General features: G+C 61.4%; 2 protein-coding genes across 2 annotated transcripts; both read right to left on the minus strand.

Moving 5' to 3' along the window:
• Window positions 1-425: 425 nt before the first annotated feature.
• LOC126368255 (uncharacterized) lies at window positions 426-1,121 on the minus strand. Its single transcript, XM_050012150.1, has one exon. The coding sequence runs from the start codon at window positions 1,119-1,121 to the stop codon at window positions 426-428; it is 696 nt and encodes a 231-aa protein (XP_049868107.1).
• A 12,042-nt stretch (window positions 1,122-13,163) lies between these two features.
• On the minus strand, window positions 13,164-15,581 carry LOC126368256 (uncharacterized). The gene is made up of 2 exons (XM_050012151.1): window positions 14,259-15,581; window positions 13,164-14,132 (listed from the first exon to the last, which is right to left on the minus strand). The coding sequence occupies exons 1-2, from the start codon at window positions 15,579-15,581 to the stop codon at window positions 13,164-13,166; spliced, it is 2,292 nt and encodes a 763-aa protein (XP_049868108.1).
• Window positions 15,582-15,971: the final 390 nt, after the last annotated feature.

Here is a 15,971-nt window from a genome sequence, read left to right on the forward strand (position 1 = left end):
TTTTTTTTTTTTTTTTTACGTTGGAAAATGCGTTACGCATACCACGCCGCCCGGGGGGACGACGTGGTTATGTGGGACTCCCCGGGTGTCGCCACCCGGTATACCCACTAAAAACCAACGGTGTTCCTTCCCGTCCACGGTGTTACCGGGACCCGGGAATCGCCGAAGCATGCTTCCGCGACCCGGTGGTGGATGGCCTGATAGGCCCCATCTCAGTCAGGAATGAGTGGCGTGCGGGGAACACGCACGCAACGCCAACTCGAGCCAGATGGTAGGAACAGCAGACTCCCCCGAGTCTGCCGCCCGTGGCTCTTACGGTGCGAGGCACCGATGTAATGCCCTCTCGGGTCTTATCGTCCCAGGGTCTCCCCTGTTGTGCCCTCCTCCCCTAGTCCAGGACACACAGGGAGAGACCCGCATCAGTGTTAGGGCGGAAGACGGCCGACATCCGCCCGCCGTCTCCGCCCGGGTCTCCTGCGACGTGCAGGGTCGGTGGCAGTAGCCTCCCTTTCCCGCTCCGCATCCTCTTTGGATCGAAGGACGGTTTCACAGAATGTGAGAACCGCCTTCCACGACCTCTCGCTGTCAACCATGGCCTGGACCACAGCAGGCAGCGAAAGGTCGCGCCCCACAACGGCACCAAGTTCTTGGCGCTCTGTCGCCCAGGCTGGGCACGCCTCAAGCGTGTGCTGGGCCGTGTCTTCTGGGCAGCCGTCGCAGTGATGACACTCGGCGGTCGGCTCTCTTCCGGCTACAACATGCAGATACCTCCCAAAACAGCCATGTCCCGAGAGGATCTGAGTGAGCCGGAAGGTCATCACCCCGTGTCGCCGGTCCAACCACTGTCGGAGGACTGGACGAACTGCCTGAATGGTTCTCAGGCCCGCACTAGGCTGTGCCAGCCTTTCCTCCCACTCCAGTAGCAACAGGCGGAGTATTTCCTCCCGCTGCGCTTCCACCTCGCGTGGTGCTGGCGTGTCACCCCGGCCATGCGCCTCCTCCCGCCAAAAGTATATTGATGAGAGGGCTCTCGCATCCAGGTCCCAGGGTAGAGATCCAGCCAGCACCCGCGCCGCCTCGCAGGAAATCGTCCGGTAGCCCCGTATCACCCTGATGGCCATCGCCCTCTGAGCTGCATTCAGAAGGGCGATATTCTGCCTCTTCAGGGTGTTGGCCCATACTGGGGCTCAACCTAACCTAACCTAACCTAACCTAACCTAACCTAACCTAACCTAACCTAACCTAACCTAACCTTTTTTTTTTTTTTTTTTTTTTTTTTTTTTTTTTAACGTTGGGAAATGCGTTACGCATACCACGCCGCCCGGGGGGACGACGTGGTTATGTGGGACTCCCCGGAAACCCGGTATACCCACTAAAACCCAACGGTGTTCCTCCTCGCCGCCATGTGGCGGGGATGCGGGAACGCAATTGCACACAACCGCGTCCCCGCCGGCGGATGCCCTCTTGGGCCCTGCGCCTATGGGGGCGCATCAAGCGCCTCCCCCACCGCCGAGGGCTGCCCGGAACACTTGGGCAGCCCTACAGCACGGGACCTATGTTGTGGACGGCGGTCCCCCGACCACCGTCCACAGGTCCCCGTTAGGGCGGAGCTCTGTCCATTCAAGGAACGGTGTCCATCTGCTCCGCCCCGGCCCTCTTGGCCTTGGCCTTCTTGGCCTTGCGCTTCCCCTTCTTCGGGGCGCTCTTCTTCTCCGGGGCCTGGTCTTTTGGCTTTGCCGAAGAAACGCAGCCGCTCCCACCGACCGAATGTGACGCCGGCTTGCCCGCAGCCTCACACACTGGGCAGTGAGGCTCGGCGTCACAGTCCCGTGCCCTGTGGTTCGGTTGACCGCAGCGGAAGCACAGTTGGCTGCGGTCGAACTCACAGGTGCACTTGACACCCATGTGGCCCGGCTCCAGGCAGCGGAAGCACCTCATAGGTCTTGGGCTGAGGAGCCTCGCTCTTGCCGTGGTCCACCCGACATGGACCCGGCCGGAGCCGGCCACCTTTTTGGCCGCGGTGGCGGGGCAACTTACCCAAAGGGAGCCGTCTCCCCGCGGACCGACCACGATCCTGCCACACTTTATTGCGTCGGAGGAGCACCCTCCCTCCTTCGCAATGGCCTCCGCCACCTCAAAGGCATCGGCCGAGTCGTCCAGCCCCGTGATGCGGATTTCCGCCCGCTTCACAGGCCTGGCGACCCGGACCGCCTCAGGGCTCAGGACCTCCCTGAGCTTGCTGGCCAAGGAGTCCGCCTTCTCAGCCGAGGCCTCACCCCCGACCTCCAGCATGCGAGCCCCAGTCGCTGTCTTGCGGAACCCCAAGCTGCCGATCCCGAGGTCCGCAAGACGGACACGCTGCTTGGCGTCTGTGAGGATCGACGCATATGTGACGCCCCTCTCTTCGGCCCCTGGAACCAAGGTGAGCGTCACTGCAGCGGTTTTGGGCGTGCGGATCCTCACCTTCGCGCGCGCCGTGGACTGGGCCTTTGGCGGCTCTTTGGCCGCTTTGGCCGCCTTGGCCTTAGCCTTGGCCTTTCGGCCAACGACTGCCGTCCACGGCAGCTCCTCCGGGGCGGAGGCAGGCTGACGCCGTGCCTCTGCTGCCTCCTGTGCAGCCAGGCTCTTCTTCTTGCTCTTCCCCTTCTTTCCCGAAGAAGGGGGAGCAGAAGAGACCTGGCTGTTCGTGGGAGCCTCTTTGGCGGGCTTTGGCTTTGCGCCTGGCCCTGCCATGGGGCGGCCACTACCGCTTGCCGAGGCGACCGGGGCCCCTGCTGGCGCAGAGTGAGCAGGGTCTGCCTTGGCGCCTCTAACGTCCGCTGCGAGCGGAGGTCTCCTACGCGGCTCTGGGAGGAGACGGTCTTCGATCCCGGCCAACCGAGCGTTCAGCATATTGCCGAACATCTCAGCGTTGGCGCGGGCTGTCTCCTCCAGTATCTGCCGGAGGCTTGACTCCGAGCTCTGAGGCTGGGAGGGTCGCTGCCGCAACTCTTGCAAGTCGCGGCGCAGATCGGCGACTTCCCTCGTGAGCTTGGAGTTAGCGGCCTCCAGCCGCATAACCTCTTCGGACATCGTCCGCTCCCTAATTTGGGACACGGCCTCCTGAATGCCCCTCACCGCATCCTTTAGGGCCCGGACGTATGTGCCCTTCAGTTGTGAAGACTTCGTGGCAACCATAGTTATGGTCTCCAGCGAAGTCTTCACAATGCCGGCTAACGCAGCGCTCGTCTGCTCCTCCTCTTGAGTTCCCAAGTGGGGGCTGGGCTGTAAAGAGGCCCTAGCCTCCCTCAGGTTCCGGGCCATTCCGGCCACCTCTGCTTCCGCCTCAAGCCGCAGACTCTCGGCCAGCTCCTGGTTGTATGCCGCCCTGGCTGCGGCCAGGCCGACATACTTGCCAGTAGAGGAGGGGCGGAACCTAACCTAACCTTTTTTTTTTTTTTTTTTTTTTTTTTTTTTTTTTTTTTAGCGTTGGGAAATGCTTTACGCATACCACGCCGCCCGGGGGGGCGACGTGGTTATGTGGGACTCCCCGGGTGTTGCCACCCGGTATACCCACTAAAACCCAACGGTGTTCCTACTTTTCCACTGTGGTGCCAGGACCCGGGAATCGCCGAAGCATTCTTCCGCGACCCGGCAGTGGTGGCCTGTAAGGCCTCGCCTCGTCGTGAGTAGCGTGCGCGGAACACGCACGCAACGCCTACTCGAGCCAGTTGGAAGTTGGAACGACAGACTCCCCCGAGTCTGCCGCCCGTGGCTCCCTGGGTCTCCCCCTTATGTGCACTCCTCCCCTAGTCCAGTGCACACAGGGTGAGACCCGCGTCGGTGTTTGGGCGAAAGATGGCCGACATCCGCCCGCCATCCCCGCCCCGCTCCGCTCATTTGAGCGGCGTGCGTCGGTGGTGGAAGTGAGATTCCACACAAGCTGGTCTGGTCTCCCGCCCCGGTCTCCCAGGACGAAACCGAGACCATCACCACACCACACAGAGCCGTCAGTTGGTATGCATGGGCTCAGCACCAACTCGTCCCGCGGCCTGCGGGCGGGAAGGTCGCGAGGAGGCCTGAGGGCCATCGCGAACCTTCCGCTTGTTCCTCGTTTGGGCAGTACATTTTGAACTGCCCAATCGGTGCTCCGCCGGTCTTCTCGCCGCCTCGCACACTGTGCAGTGCGGGATAGCGGAGCACTGTGAGGACTGGTGGCCGGTTTGGCCGCATCTGAAGCACTGGGTGCTCCGGTCCACCTCGGACTCGCACATGGCGTGCGCATGTCCGGTTTCGTGGCATCGGAAGCACCGCAGCGGACGCGGCTCCAGCACCCTCACCTGGACAGAGGTCCAGCCGACAAGGAGGCGACCCTTGGCTACCCTTTTAGCAGCTGCTACAGGGCAGCTCACCATCAGGGAGCCCATGCCACCCGCGCCTACGCGAATGACACCGGTCCTGATGGCGTCTGTCGCACATCCGCCAGCCGTGGCCACTGCCTCCACCACTTCCTGAGCGGTGACGGAGTCATCCAGACCCACAATGCGCATATCTGCGCGTTTGATGGGTCTGGAGACTTTCACAACGTCCCCGCTCATCGACTCCCTGAGCTTTTCAGCCAGGGTGTCGGCCTTCTCGGCGCTCGTGGCGCCCGCGAGCTCCAACACTCTCGCGCCGGTCACCGCCTTGCGGATCCTGAGGTTGGTTATCCCCAGGCTCTGGAGATTCACCTTGGCCTTAGCCGTCCTCAGGACATCCGCATAGGTGGTTCCCCCCTCTGCCGCCGCCGGTTGCAGATGCAGCACTACCGCCGCTGTGCGGGGTGTGCGCATCTTGGGCACCTTGGGGCGCTGTTGTATGGGAGCCGCCTTTTTCTTCCGGCCTTTGCCGACGGTGGTCCAGCCGTCGCCGGCAGACCCAGAAGGCAGGGGTTGGGCCTCAACTTGGCCGCCGTTCCCTCCCTTCTTCCCCTTCTTCCTCCCCCTGGGGCCCCTCTTCCTCTTCTTCTGAGGCTGTGTGGAGGATGGGCCACTGGCAGCCGCGGCTGGGCCTTGAGAGGCCTCGAGCGGCGTGGCACGTGCGGTGCCGGCTGCGGTGGCAGTCGTCTTCTTGGCTACTGCTGCGGGGGTCCTCGCCGAGGCAGCGGGGGTCCTAGCCGCAGCAGCATAAGTCTGCGCATTTTTGCGGTCCGCCGCTAACGGGGGGCGCAACGTCTTTGGAGGCAGGAGCCTGTCCTCTAGACCTGCCAACTTCGCATCGATCATAAAGCCTACCTGGCTTATGATCTGCGCGGCAAGGTCTCCGTCGGTATCGGACGTGGCTCTACTGCTCTTGCGCAGCGGCGGGTCCGTCTTCTTCGCCAGTTTGGCGCTTGCAGCACTTGGCACCGGCTCCGGGAGCGGGCTCTCGGAGACGAGCGAGGTCTCCATTGGCGGTGCAGGCGCTGGCGCTGACGGTCTCGTACTTTGAGATGCGCCCAGCGAATCCTTCACTTGGCGCATCTCCAGCCGAAGGGACTCGATTTCCTTCCGCTGTTCATCGAGCGCTTTCTGTAGGCGGCTGTTTTGCGCCTGCAGGTTGCGCGTTTCCTCGCTCTCCGAAGTGGAGCGGAGGACATCTAGGACCTGCACGATGAGCCTCGTGGAGTCCTTCAGGGCGCGCACAAAGGTGCCCTTGAGTCTGCCGGATTTGCTGGCCACACTCTCGATGACTGCGGCAGCGTCCTTCGCCTTCTGGTACAGATCGGCGACCGTCTCTGTACCAGGTGTTGAGGCGGAATCGAGTCCCGCTGCTTCTTTCTCAGTCTCCAGCGGTGAGCCGGAGCTTCGGAGGCAGAAGATCTTTCTGGCTGATTCAGCCACCGCCATTTCAGCCTCCAGCATGAGCTCCTCCCGCCTGGCGCGGTTGAGCTCAGCTTTGGCCTTGGCAAGCCCCACGTATTCTCCGGTAGTGGGAGGGCGACCTCTACCTCTCTTGGCCCGCGCCCTCATGACGGGTGAACCGAGCTCCGTAACCGGAGCTCGGTCCCCCTCGTCAGAGGACGGGTCCGAGAGCACAACTGTTTTGCGCTTGCGCCACAGTGTGCCCTCTGGGAGGGAGGATAGGCTCTCCATGGAGCAGACGGTCCGTAGACTACTCGTTTCATCCGAAGATGAAACGAGGCCAGGACCGCTCCGTCTTGGCCGTCTCTGGGCTTTTGGCCCAGGGGCAGCAACTTCAGCACTTGGTGCTGGGGTCACGTCAGGGGATAGGCGCTCCAACACCACCCGCGCTTCGGGAAGCGCAGACGGTGTTGACGCGCGAGTGTCAAGTCCGGTAGTGGCGTTGAACGCCGGGTAGAAATCTACCTTGTCCTCCTCGGGTTTACGGAGGCTCTTAGAGCCTACGGAGCGATCGCAGTCCCCCCCACATACGAATGGGGACCTTGGACCGGATTCACCGGTTTCCCGGCTGCCGGCGTGGGTAATTTTATCTTTCTTGAGCGCTTTTTCCATTTTTAGCTGAACCTCAGCAGGCGGTCTCTTTTATTAACCAGGGTGAGCTCCCTGGGGTGCCCTCACGGCCTGAGCGTCAGACCATACAGCCCCTCGCCGGGCACCACAAACTTAGGCTTACGGTGATTTTTTCAGAGGTTTTCTTCCTCGCGGCCCCCTCCGCTCAATGCGGAGGCGGCCCCCGTTCCAGACAGCATTGCGTCTGGGCTACGGGTCGGGCCGACGGTGGCCGAAGCCATTGCCCGGCATTGCTGCCGGACCCGCCGCCCCTGCCAACGGTGGGGCCGAAGCCCCTGTCATCTGGCCGAAGCCAGAGACGCCGTCGGATAGTCGCCCTCCTGTGTCCACTCTGCGCACCACCTCGTCCCTGCAGAGGGCCACGAGCGAGAGCGACTCCACCACGCTGTTTTGGTCCGCGCCGGCCGAGGCCGGTACCCCCCCATTACTGGGAGGGCATTCCCCTATCCGCCACCTGGGGACGCGCCCGATGGGAGATCAGCAACTCCACACGGGAACCTAACCTAACCTTTTTTTTTTTTTTTTTTTTTTTTTTTTTTTTTTTTTTTTTTTTTTTTTTTTTTTTTTTTTTTTTTTTTTTTTTTTTTTTTTTAACGTTGGGAAATGCGTTACGCATACCACGCCGCCCGGGGGGACGACGTGGTTATGTGGGACTCCCCGGAAAAGCCGGTATACCCACTAAAACCCAACGGTGTTCCTCCTCGCCGCCATGTGGCGGGGACACGGGAACGCAATTGCACACAACCGCGTCCCCGCCGGCGGATGCCCTCTTGGGCCCAGCGCCTATGGGGGCGCTTCAAGCGCCTCCCCCACCGCCGAGGGCTGCCCGGAACACTTGGGCAGCCCTACAGCACGGGACCTATGTTGTGGACGGCGGTCCCCCGACCACCGTCCACAGGTCCCCGTTAGGGCGGAGCTCTGTCCGTTCAAGGAACGGTGTCCATATGCTCCGCCCCGGCCCTCTTGGCCTTGGCCTTGCGCTTTGGCCGCTTCGGCTTCGGCGCACTCTCCTGCGGGCTTTTGGCTGCCGGCTTGGCAGCAGAAATGCATCCGCTGCCACCGATGGAGTGAGCCGCCGGTTTGCCTGCCGTCGCACAGACGGGGCAATGGGGCTCAGCCGAGCAGTCCCGCGCCTGATGGTCGGGTTGACCGCAGCGGAAGCACAGTCGGCTGCGGTCAACCTCGCAGGAGCACTTGACCCCGAGGTGCCCGGGCTCCAGACAGCGGTAGCACCGTGCCGGTCTGGAGTCGAGGAGTCGCACTCTGGCCGACGTCCACCCGACCAGTAGTCGGCCAGAGTCGGACAGCCTCTTGGCAGCTGCGACTGGGCAGCTGATCCAGAGGGACCCGTCCCCTCTCGGTCCGACGACGATCCGCCCATGCTTCACGTCGTCGACCGCGCAGCCTCCTTCCTTGGCCACAGCGTCGGCCACCTCAATGGCGTCGGCTGAGTCGTCCAGCCCAGTGACGCGGATTTCCGCGCGCTTCACTGGGCGGACGACTTTGACCGCGTCCGGGCTGAGGACCTCCCTCAGCTTCTTGGCGAGGGAGTCCGCCTTCGCCGCCGAGTTCTCCCCTCCGATCTCAAGCAGGCGCGCACCCGTCGCCGCCCTGCGGAACCGCATGTTGCTGATTCCGAGGTCAGCGAGGGAGACGCGCCGCTTGGCGTCGGAGAGGATCGAGGCGTATGTTACGCCTCTCTCCTCGACTCCGGGCACCAACGTCAGCGATACCGCTGCCGTTCTTGGTGTCCGGAGCTTTGCCCTCTTCTGGGCCGTGGGCCGAGGCTTTTGCGGCTCTTTGACCGCTTTGGCCGCTTTGGCCGCCTTGTTTTTGGCCTTTCGGCCAACAACAGCGGTCCACGGCTCCGCCGTTGGTGCAGGGGCAGGCTGGCGCCGAGCCTCTGCTGCCTCCTGTGCAGCCAGACTTTTCTTCTTGCTCTTCCCCTTCTTTCCCGAAGAAGGGGGAGCAGAAGAGGCCTGGCTGTTTACGGGAGCCTCTTTGGTGGCCTTTTTGACAGGCGGTCCTGTCACGGGGTGACCACTGCCGCTTGTTGAAGCGACCGGGGCCCCTGCTGGCGCAGACTGAGCAGGGTCTGCCCTGGCGCTTCTGGTGTCCGCCGCGAGCGGAGGTCTCCTTCGTGGCTCTGGGAGGAGACGGTCTTCAATCCCGGCCAACCGCGCGTTCAGCATGTTGCCGAACATCTCGGCGTTGGCACGGGCTGTCTCCTCCAGGAGCTGCCGGAGGCTAGGCTCCGAGCTCACAGGCTGGGATGGTCGCTGCCGCAACTCTTGCAAGTCGCGGCGCAGGTCGGCGACCTCCTTCGTGAGCTTGGAGTTAGCGGCCTCCAGCCGCACAACCTCCTCCGTCATCGTCCGCGCCCTGATCTGGGACACCGCCTCTTGGATGCCCTTTACGGCATCCTTCAGGGCCCGGACGTATGTTCCCTTCAGTTGTGAAGACTTCGTGGCGACCATCGTAATGGTCTCCAGCGAAGTCCTCACAACGTTGGCTAGAGCTGCGCTGGTTTGCTCTGCCTCCTCTTCTTGGCCTGACAGGAGGGGGCTGGGCTGTAAAGAGGCCCTAGCCTCCCTCATGTTCCGGGCCACTCCCGCTACCTGCGCTTCAGCTTCAAGCCGGAGGCTCTCGGCCAGCTCCTGGTTGTATGCCGCCCTGGCTGCGGCCAGGCCGACATACTTACCGGTGGAGGTGGGCGGGCGACCTCTCCCCCTTTTGGATCGGTGGCCCGCCCCCTCAAAGGGCGACGCAGGGGAGTCAGACTCCTCCGCCTCAGGGTCTGAGCGGTTCCTTTTTAGGAACCTTTTTCTCGGGCCCGCATTCTCCGACGACACTGTCACCATGCTGGCGCAAGAGGAGTCGTCTGAGTCTAGCATTGACTCATCCTCCCGGCCAGCGGGCGTCGTGGTGACAGGTGTGTCGCAGCGTGAAAGAACCACGCTGAGTCTTCTGTCCTTCTCAACTACGGACAGCAGATCCTTGCCGCTTAGGATCGGCTGTACGGAGTTGAGTTCCTCCTCCGTAGTCCCCTTACGGAGACGAGAACCTAACCTAACCTAACCTAACCTTTTTTTTTTTTTTTTTTTTTTTTTTTTTTACGTTGGAAAATGCGTTACGCATACCACGCCGCCCGGGGGGACGACGTGGTTATGTGGGACTCCCCGGGTGTCGCCACCCGGTATACCCACTAAAAACCAACGGTGTTCCTTCCCGTCCACGGTGTTACCGGGACCCGGGAATCGCCGAAGCATGCTTCCGCGACCCGGTGGTGGATGGCCTGATAGGCCCCATCTCAGTCAGGAATGAGTGGCGTGCGGGGAACACGCACGCAACGCCAACTCGAGCCAGATGGTAGGAACAGCAGACTCCCCCGAGTCTGCCGCCCGTGGCTCTTACGGTGCGAGGCACCGATGTAATGCCCTCTCGGGTCTTATCGTCCCAGGGTCTCCCCTGTTGTGCCCTCCTCCCCTAGTCCAGGACACACAGGGAGAGACCCGCATCAGTGTTAGGGCGGAAGACGGCCGACATCCGCCCGCCGTCTCCGCCCGGGTCTCCTGCGACGTGCAGGGTCGGTGGCAGTAGCCTCCCTTTCCCGCTCCGCATCCTCTTTGGATCGAAGGACGGTTTCACAGAATGTGAGAACCGCCTTCCACGACCTCTCGCTGTCAACCATGGCCTGGACCACAGCAGGCAGCGAAAGGTCGCGCCCCACAACGGCACCAAGTTCTTGGCGCTCTGTCGCCCAGGCTGGGCACGCCTCAAGCGTGTGCTGGGCCGTGTCTTCTGGGCAGCCGTCGCAGTGATGACACTCGGCGGTCGGCTCTCTTCCGGCTACAACATGCAGATACCTCCCAAAACAGCCATGTCCCGAGAGGATCTGAGTGAGCCGGAAGGTCATCACCCCGTGTCGCCGGTCCAACCACTGTCGGAGGACTGGACGAACTGCCTGAATGGTTCTCAGGCCCGCACTAGGCTGTGCCAGCCTTTCCTCCCACTCCAGTAGCAACAGGCGGAGTATTTCCTCCCGCTGCGCTTCCACCTCGCGTGGTGCTGGCGTGTCACCCCGGCCATGCGCCTCCTCCCGCCAAAAGTATATTGATGAGAGGGCTCTCGCATCCAGGTCCCAGGGTAGAGATCCAGCCAGCACCCGCGCCGCCTCGCAGGAAATCGTCCGGTAGCCCCGTATCACCCTGATGGCCATCGCCCTCTGAGCTGCATTCAGAAGGGCGATATTCTGCCTCTTCAGGGTGTTGGCCCATACTGGGGCTCCATACAAGGCCATGGAACGGACTACTCCCAAATAAAGCCGCCTGCAAGACGCCTTCGGCCCACCCAGGTTAGGCAGGAGATACCCGAGGGCACCTGCCGCTCCGAGGAGCTTGGGCATCAAGCGCTGGAAGTGGGCGCGGAACTCCCACCGACCGTCCAGAACAAGTCCGAGGTATCTCATCGTTGTCTTTAGATCGATGCGAGTTCCGCCCACCACTATGTGCGCTCCGGCTGGTGGTGCATTCCGAGGCCCGTGGAAGCACAGAGCCTCGGATTTATTCAGGGCCACCTTCAGGCCAAGTCGTCGGATTCGCCCGACCACATGGGCCACACCCGCTGTGGCGAGTATGGCAGCCTGCCTGAAAGTCGAGCCACGTGCTGTGACCAAGGTGTCATCGGCGTAGCACGTGAGCTCAACTCCTCTAAGGTTAGCGCCCCGGAGCACCCAATCGTACCCGATGTTCCACAGGAGTGGTCCAAGGACCGACCCCTGTGGGACACCGCAGGACATCGGCTGTCGCCCCCACTGCTCTGGTCCTGGGAACACGACTGACCGGTCCGAAAGGTACGCCGAGACGATTCGCCTTAGGTACACGGGCATCTGGTGGTAGCGCATTGCCTCCTCGATACAGCCCCAGGGCAGGGTGTTAAAGGCATTGGCGATGTCAAGTGACACCGCCAAAACCACCTCGCGTTGGGACACGGCCTCATCACTTATGGCCTTAACGCGGAGTATGGCGTCAATGGTGGAACGACCGTGGCGGAAGCCATATTGGCAATCCGCCAGGTCGGGGCCAACTCGCACGAGATGATTGATGAGGCGCCCGGCAATAATGCGCTCGAAGAGCTTGCCCACCTCGTCCAGCAGAACGATGGGACGATATGCTGATGGAGAATCCGCTGGACGTCCCTCTTTCTTTAGGAGGACAAGTTTGCCCGTCTTCCACTCCTGAGGAAACCTGGCCTGCTCCAGACAGGCCGAGAACAGCCTCAACAACCTCGGTTCTAGGGCGTTTGCGGCTAGTACCCACGCACGACCCGGTATGCCGTCTGGCCCAGGTGCCGTGTTTCTAGCTTTGAGCCGCAATAAGGCGGCGCCTAGTTCACCGGCTGTGACTTCGGTCACCTCAGTCTCCTCGCTGTGTCCTTGCCACGGTGGCACCATGGACGGGGGCGTGAAGCTCTCCCTCGCAGGAAACAGCGTCTCTACAACGCTCTGCAGTAGGGTTGGCTCGAGACTCTGAGTTAAGGGCGGGGCCCATGGTCTGAGCTTGGCGCGTACCATTTTGTACGGCCGCCCCCATGGGTCGCAGTTCAGAGTCTCGAGCATCTCCTGCCGAGACGCCTCTTTGGCTTGACCGATTGCGGTCTGCAGGGTCTTCACACAGGCTCTGTAGATGTTATAGAGCCTGTCCTCTTCGTCGATGGTACGGACTCGGCGTCTCCTTTGCCGGGTATACTGTCGTCTTGCCACAACACACGATTCACGCAGTTGGGCGATCTCCGCAGACCACCAGTATACCTTCCGTTTGGGAGGAACAGGCTTGGCCCGAGGCATCGACGCGTCACAAATTTGTGACATAGCCTCGTTTAGCCTTGTAGCCTCTTCCTCTACCAACACAGGGCCTTCAGGGTTGGAAACCCAGGCCTGGACAATGGCCGCCTCTATCAGCAGATCTCTGTCGAGATGCTTCAACACCCATCGAGGGCTATCCCTAGGTGGGAGACGGCTCGGGCTATTCGGGGCAGCTGGGGACATGGAGACGTCGAACCGGATATATCTGTGGTCCGACAACGTTTCCACGCCCTCCAGCACTTCCCAGCCCTGGACACGGCGCGCCAGGGCAGCGTTTGCGAACGTAACGTCCACGATTGAGCTGCCCTGTTGCCGCACGCACGTGGCTACCGTTCCTCGATTGAGTAATTCCAATCCGGTGGCAATTGCCCACTCCTCCAGAGCCCGACCGCGCGCGTCTGTCGCTGGACATCCCCACGCCAAGGATTTGGCGTTGAGATCCCCAGCGACGAGCACGAAATCAGGACGGCTTCTGTCAATCAGAGCACCGACCTCGTCCAAGAAACGCTCAAACTCAGCCAGACTCCGATTTGGCGAGAAGTACGCCCCGATCACCATCACGCCGTCTACAAACGCCGAGACAAATCCCCGACCTCTAAACATCCGCTCAAAGGGCGAGGAGCCGGCCGACGTCTGCGTGACGATCGCAACTAGTCCATCCTGATCGGCTAACCAGTTATCCCTGGTTGGGACATAGTAGGGCTCGCTGACCACCGCCAGTCCGATCAGCCACTCCACCAAGCCTTGGGACAGAAGGTCTTGGGCTCTGGAGCCGTGGCCAATATTCGCCTGGAGGAACCGAATAGCCATTAATCAACAGCCATTGTCGGTTCCCCCTCTGCCCTAGCTCCAGCATTCGCTGGTGGGCGCACAGGCTGCGAGGAGACCCTGGAGCCATCGCTAGCCTTCTTTCTACCATTCCTGCGTTTGGATGGAGTAACACATGCCCCCATCCGATGGTCCGCAGGTTTGCCGCTAGCCTCGCATATAGTGCAATGGGGCGCGGCTGAGCACTGTTGGCCTATGTGGCCGGGCTGTCCGCAGCGGTAACAGAGACCACTTCTGTCCACCTCCGAAACACATGATACCCAGACGTGTCCAGGTTCTAGACATCGGTAGCAGCGCATCGGCCGGGTCTCTAGCAGCTTAACTTGAGCCGCCACCCAGCCGACTAGCAGCCGACCACCCTCCGACACCTTTTTTGCGGCAGCCACTGGGCAGCGCAGCCATGCCGAGCCGAGACCGGTTATATTCCGGCGAATTTCGCCGGTCTTAACCTGAACGGCATCGCATTGGCCAGCTCGAGCCACCGCTGCCACCAAGTCCTCAGCGGTGACTGAGTCGTCCAAACCGGAAATGCGCATCTCCGCAGTCTTTATAGGCCGATTTATCCGGACCACATCCTCGCTCAATGTCTCCCTCAACTTCTGTGCGAGGGAGTCCGCCTTGTCATTGCTGGTGGTTCCAGACAGCTCAAGGATGCGGGCGCCAGTCATAGCTCGTCGAAACCGGACTGCACTGATGCCCAACTCGTCCAGTTTGATTTTGGACCTGGCCTCAGCCAGCACTCCAGCGTAAGAGGCCCCCTTTTCTTCCGCACCCGGTTGGAGCGTCAACACGACAGCCGCCGTCCGAGGAGGACGCAGCTTAACCGGGCCACTCTTTGTCTGAGTGGGGGTGGTCTTCTTGGTGTCCTTTCTGGCAACGACGTTCCACGGCACCTCCATTGTAGAAGGCGCAGGGGGAATCGGTCGAGGGGCACGAGGCATAGGCGCTTGCTGGTCAGCGCTAGCCTTTTTCTTTTTCTTTGTCTTTTTCTTCTTCTTTTTCTTCTTCTTGGCTTCGGCAGGGGCGGAGCGAGCTGTTGTGGCTCCACCTAACTCCACGGTAGGCTGTATTTGTACCGGGGTTGCCTTAGCCACCGGAGAAGCTTGCGAACGCTTGCTGTCGACCGACAGTGGCGGACGCAATCTCTTCTCCGGGAGAAGTCTGCCTTCTAGAGCATCGAGGCGCGCATTGACCATCGTCCCTACTTGGACCATGATGGTTCGCGCTAGTTCGTCCTCCTTGCTTGTGGCTGGGACGGCCGACTCTGGCCGCTTCTGGCCGCGAGTAGACCGCGATGCAGCGGGCGACTCTCCAGTCGTAACTGGAGCTGACGCAGGAGCACCCTGTAGCTTTCGCAGTAGCTCCATCTCCACCTTGACATTGACGAGCTCGTTGTGGAGGCTGGTCAGTTGAGTCTGCAGGCGGGCGTTGTCCGCCAAGATGCGGGCGTTGTCTGCCTGTAGTTGTCTGGTTACATCCGTGGATGTCCGCTCGACTAAGACATCCCAAGCAGCTTTGATGGCCGACTTTGCGTCCTTCAGAGCCCGTACTGAGGTGCCCTTTAGGTTGCCAGATTTACTGGCTACCTTCTCCACAACTTCTAGGGCACCCAGCACCTGCTGGTTAATGTCCCGATGAGGAGCTTCACTCTCGTTCACAGAGGATGATCCTGACAGACGCGGCACCCTAGTCTGGAGAGTTCGGTTGGCGAACTCTGCTATCTCCTCTGCGGCCTGAGTTTTCAAGAACTCCTTTTTCGCTGCTACAACGTCTGCCTGTGCCTTAGACAGACCGACGTATTTACCGCTGGTAGTGCGGCGGGCTCTGCCTTTACTGGCAGATGCTTCACTGTCACTGCCCGAGGGCGACGCCGACTCCGACGATACCGTCGTTAGGCGACGCCTCTTTGGGCCCTCCTCTGCCCAGAAGTGGCTCCTGGTCTCAGGGGACCCCGACCTGGATCGTACTGTGACCAGGCTGGTATCCGTCCCAGCAGACGATGCCTCCTTCTCGACTTCGACTTCCATGTCGATCTTCTCCTCGATTTCCGGAATTGGGATACGCTCCAGGACCACCATCGCTTCGGGAAGCGGTGATGGTGCTGACGCGCTTGCAACCACTCCGGATTCAGCGAAAGCCGGGTAGAATACATTTCTACGACTTCGCAGATCACGCCCTCCTTCTTTCTCCTCCTTCTCTTTCCTTCCGTCAAAACTTAAGCCTAATCCTGAGCCATTTCCATTGCCTTTGTCGTGTTCACGGAGGCCGGCATCTTGCCGACCTACGAAGCAGTCTTTGCCCCCCGCCGTATACGTATGGGGCTTGCCCTCCGAAGAGGGGCGGGGTCGCTCACTTGGAGTGCCCGCCGGCGGAATAGAATTTTCGAGCTGCTTATCCATGTTTTTAATGTCTTTTCTTACCGGGGTGACCTCCCCGGGGCACCCTTGCTGCCAGAACCACTGACCATTCAGCCCGTCAGCAGGCGCCACACCTTAGGCTTGGGTAATTATTTTAGAGAGGTTGTCTTCCTCGCGGCCCCCTCCGACTCAGTGCGGAGGCGGCCCCCGCTCCAGACAGCATTGCGTCTGGGTTACGGGTCGGGCCGACGGTGGCCGAAGCCATTGCCCAGCATTGCTGCCGGACCCGCCGCCCCTACCGACGTTGAGCCGAAGCCCGTGTCTTCTGGTCGAAGCCAGAGACCCGTCGCCTGGTCACATCTTCAGAACCCTCTGCCTCCGCAGAGGAGAGCGAAGAGCGACCCCACCTCGCTGATTTTGGTCCGCGCCGGC

The sequence above is a fragment of the Pectinophora gossypiella genome, chromosome 7 (genome assembly GCF_024362695.1).
Source record: "Pectinophora gossypiella chromosome 7, ilPecGoss1.1, whole genome shotgun sequence".
Lineage (NCBI taxonomy): Eukaryota > Metazoa > Arthropoda > Insecta > Lepidoptera > Gelechiidae > Pectinophora > Pectinophora gossypiella.

What these genes read in the sequence shown, in the direction of transcription:
- LOC126368256 (XM_050012151.1), bottom strand. Translation starts at nt 15,581, where the DNA reads ATGGATAAGCAGCTCGAAAATTCTATTCCGCCGGCGGGCACTCCAAGT. An exon ending in CGGTGGCTAAGGCAACCCCG is followed by an intron (nt 14,133 to 14,258) that starts GTACAAATACAG and finishes AGCGCTGACCAG; the next exon opens with CAAGCGCCTATGCCTCGTGC.
- LOC126368255 (XM_050012150.1), bottom strand. Translation starts at nt 1,121, where the DNA reads ATGGCCATCAGGGTGATACGGGGCTACCGGACGATTTCCTGCGAGGCG.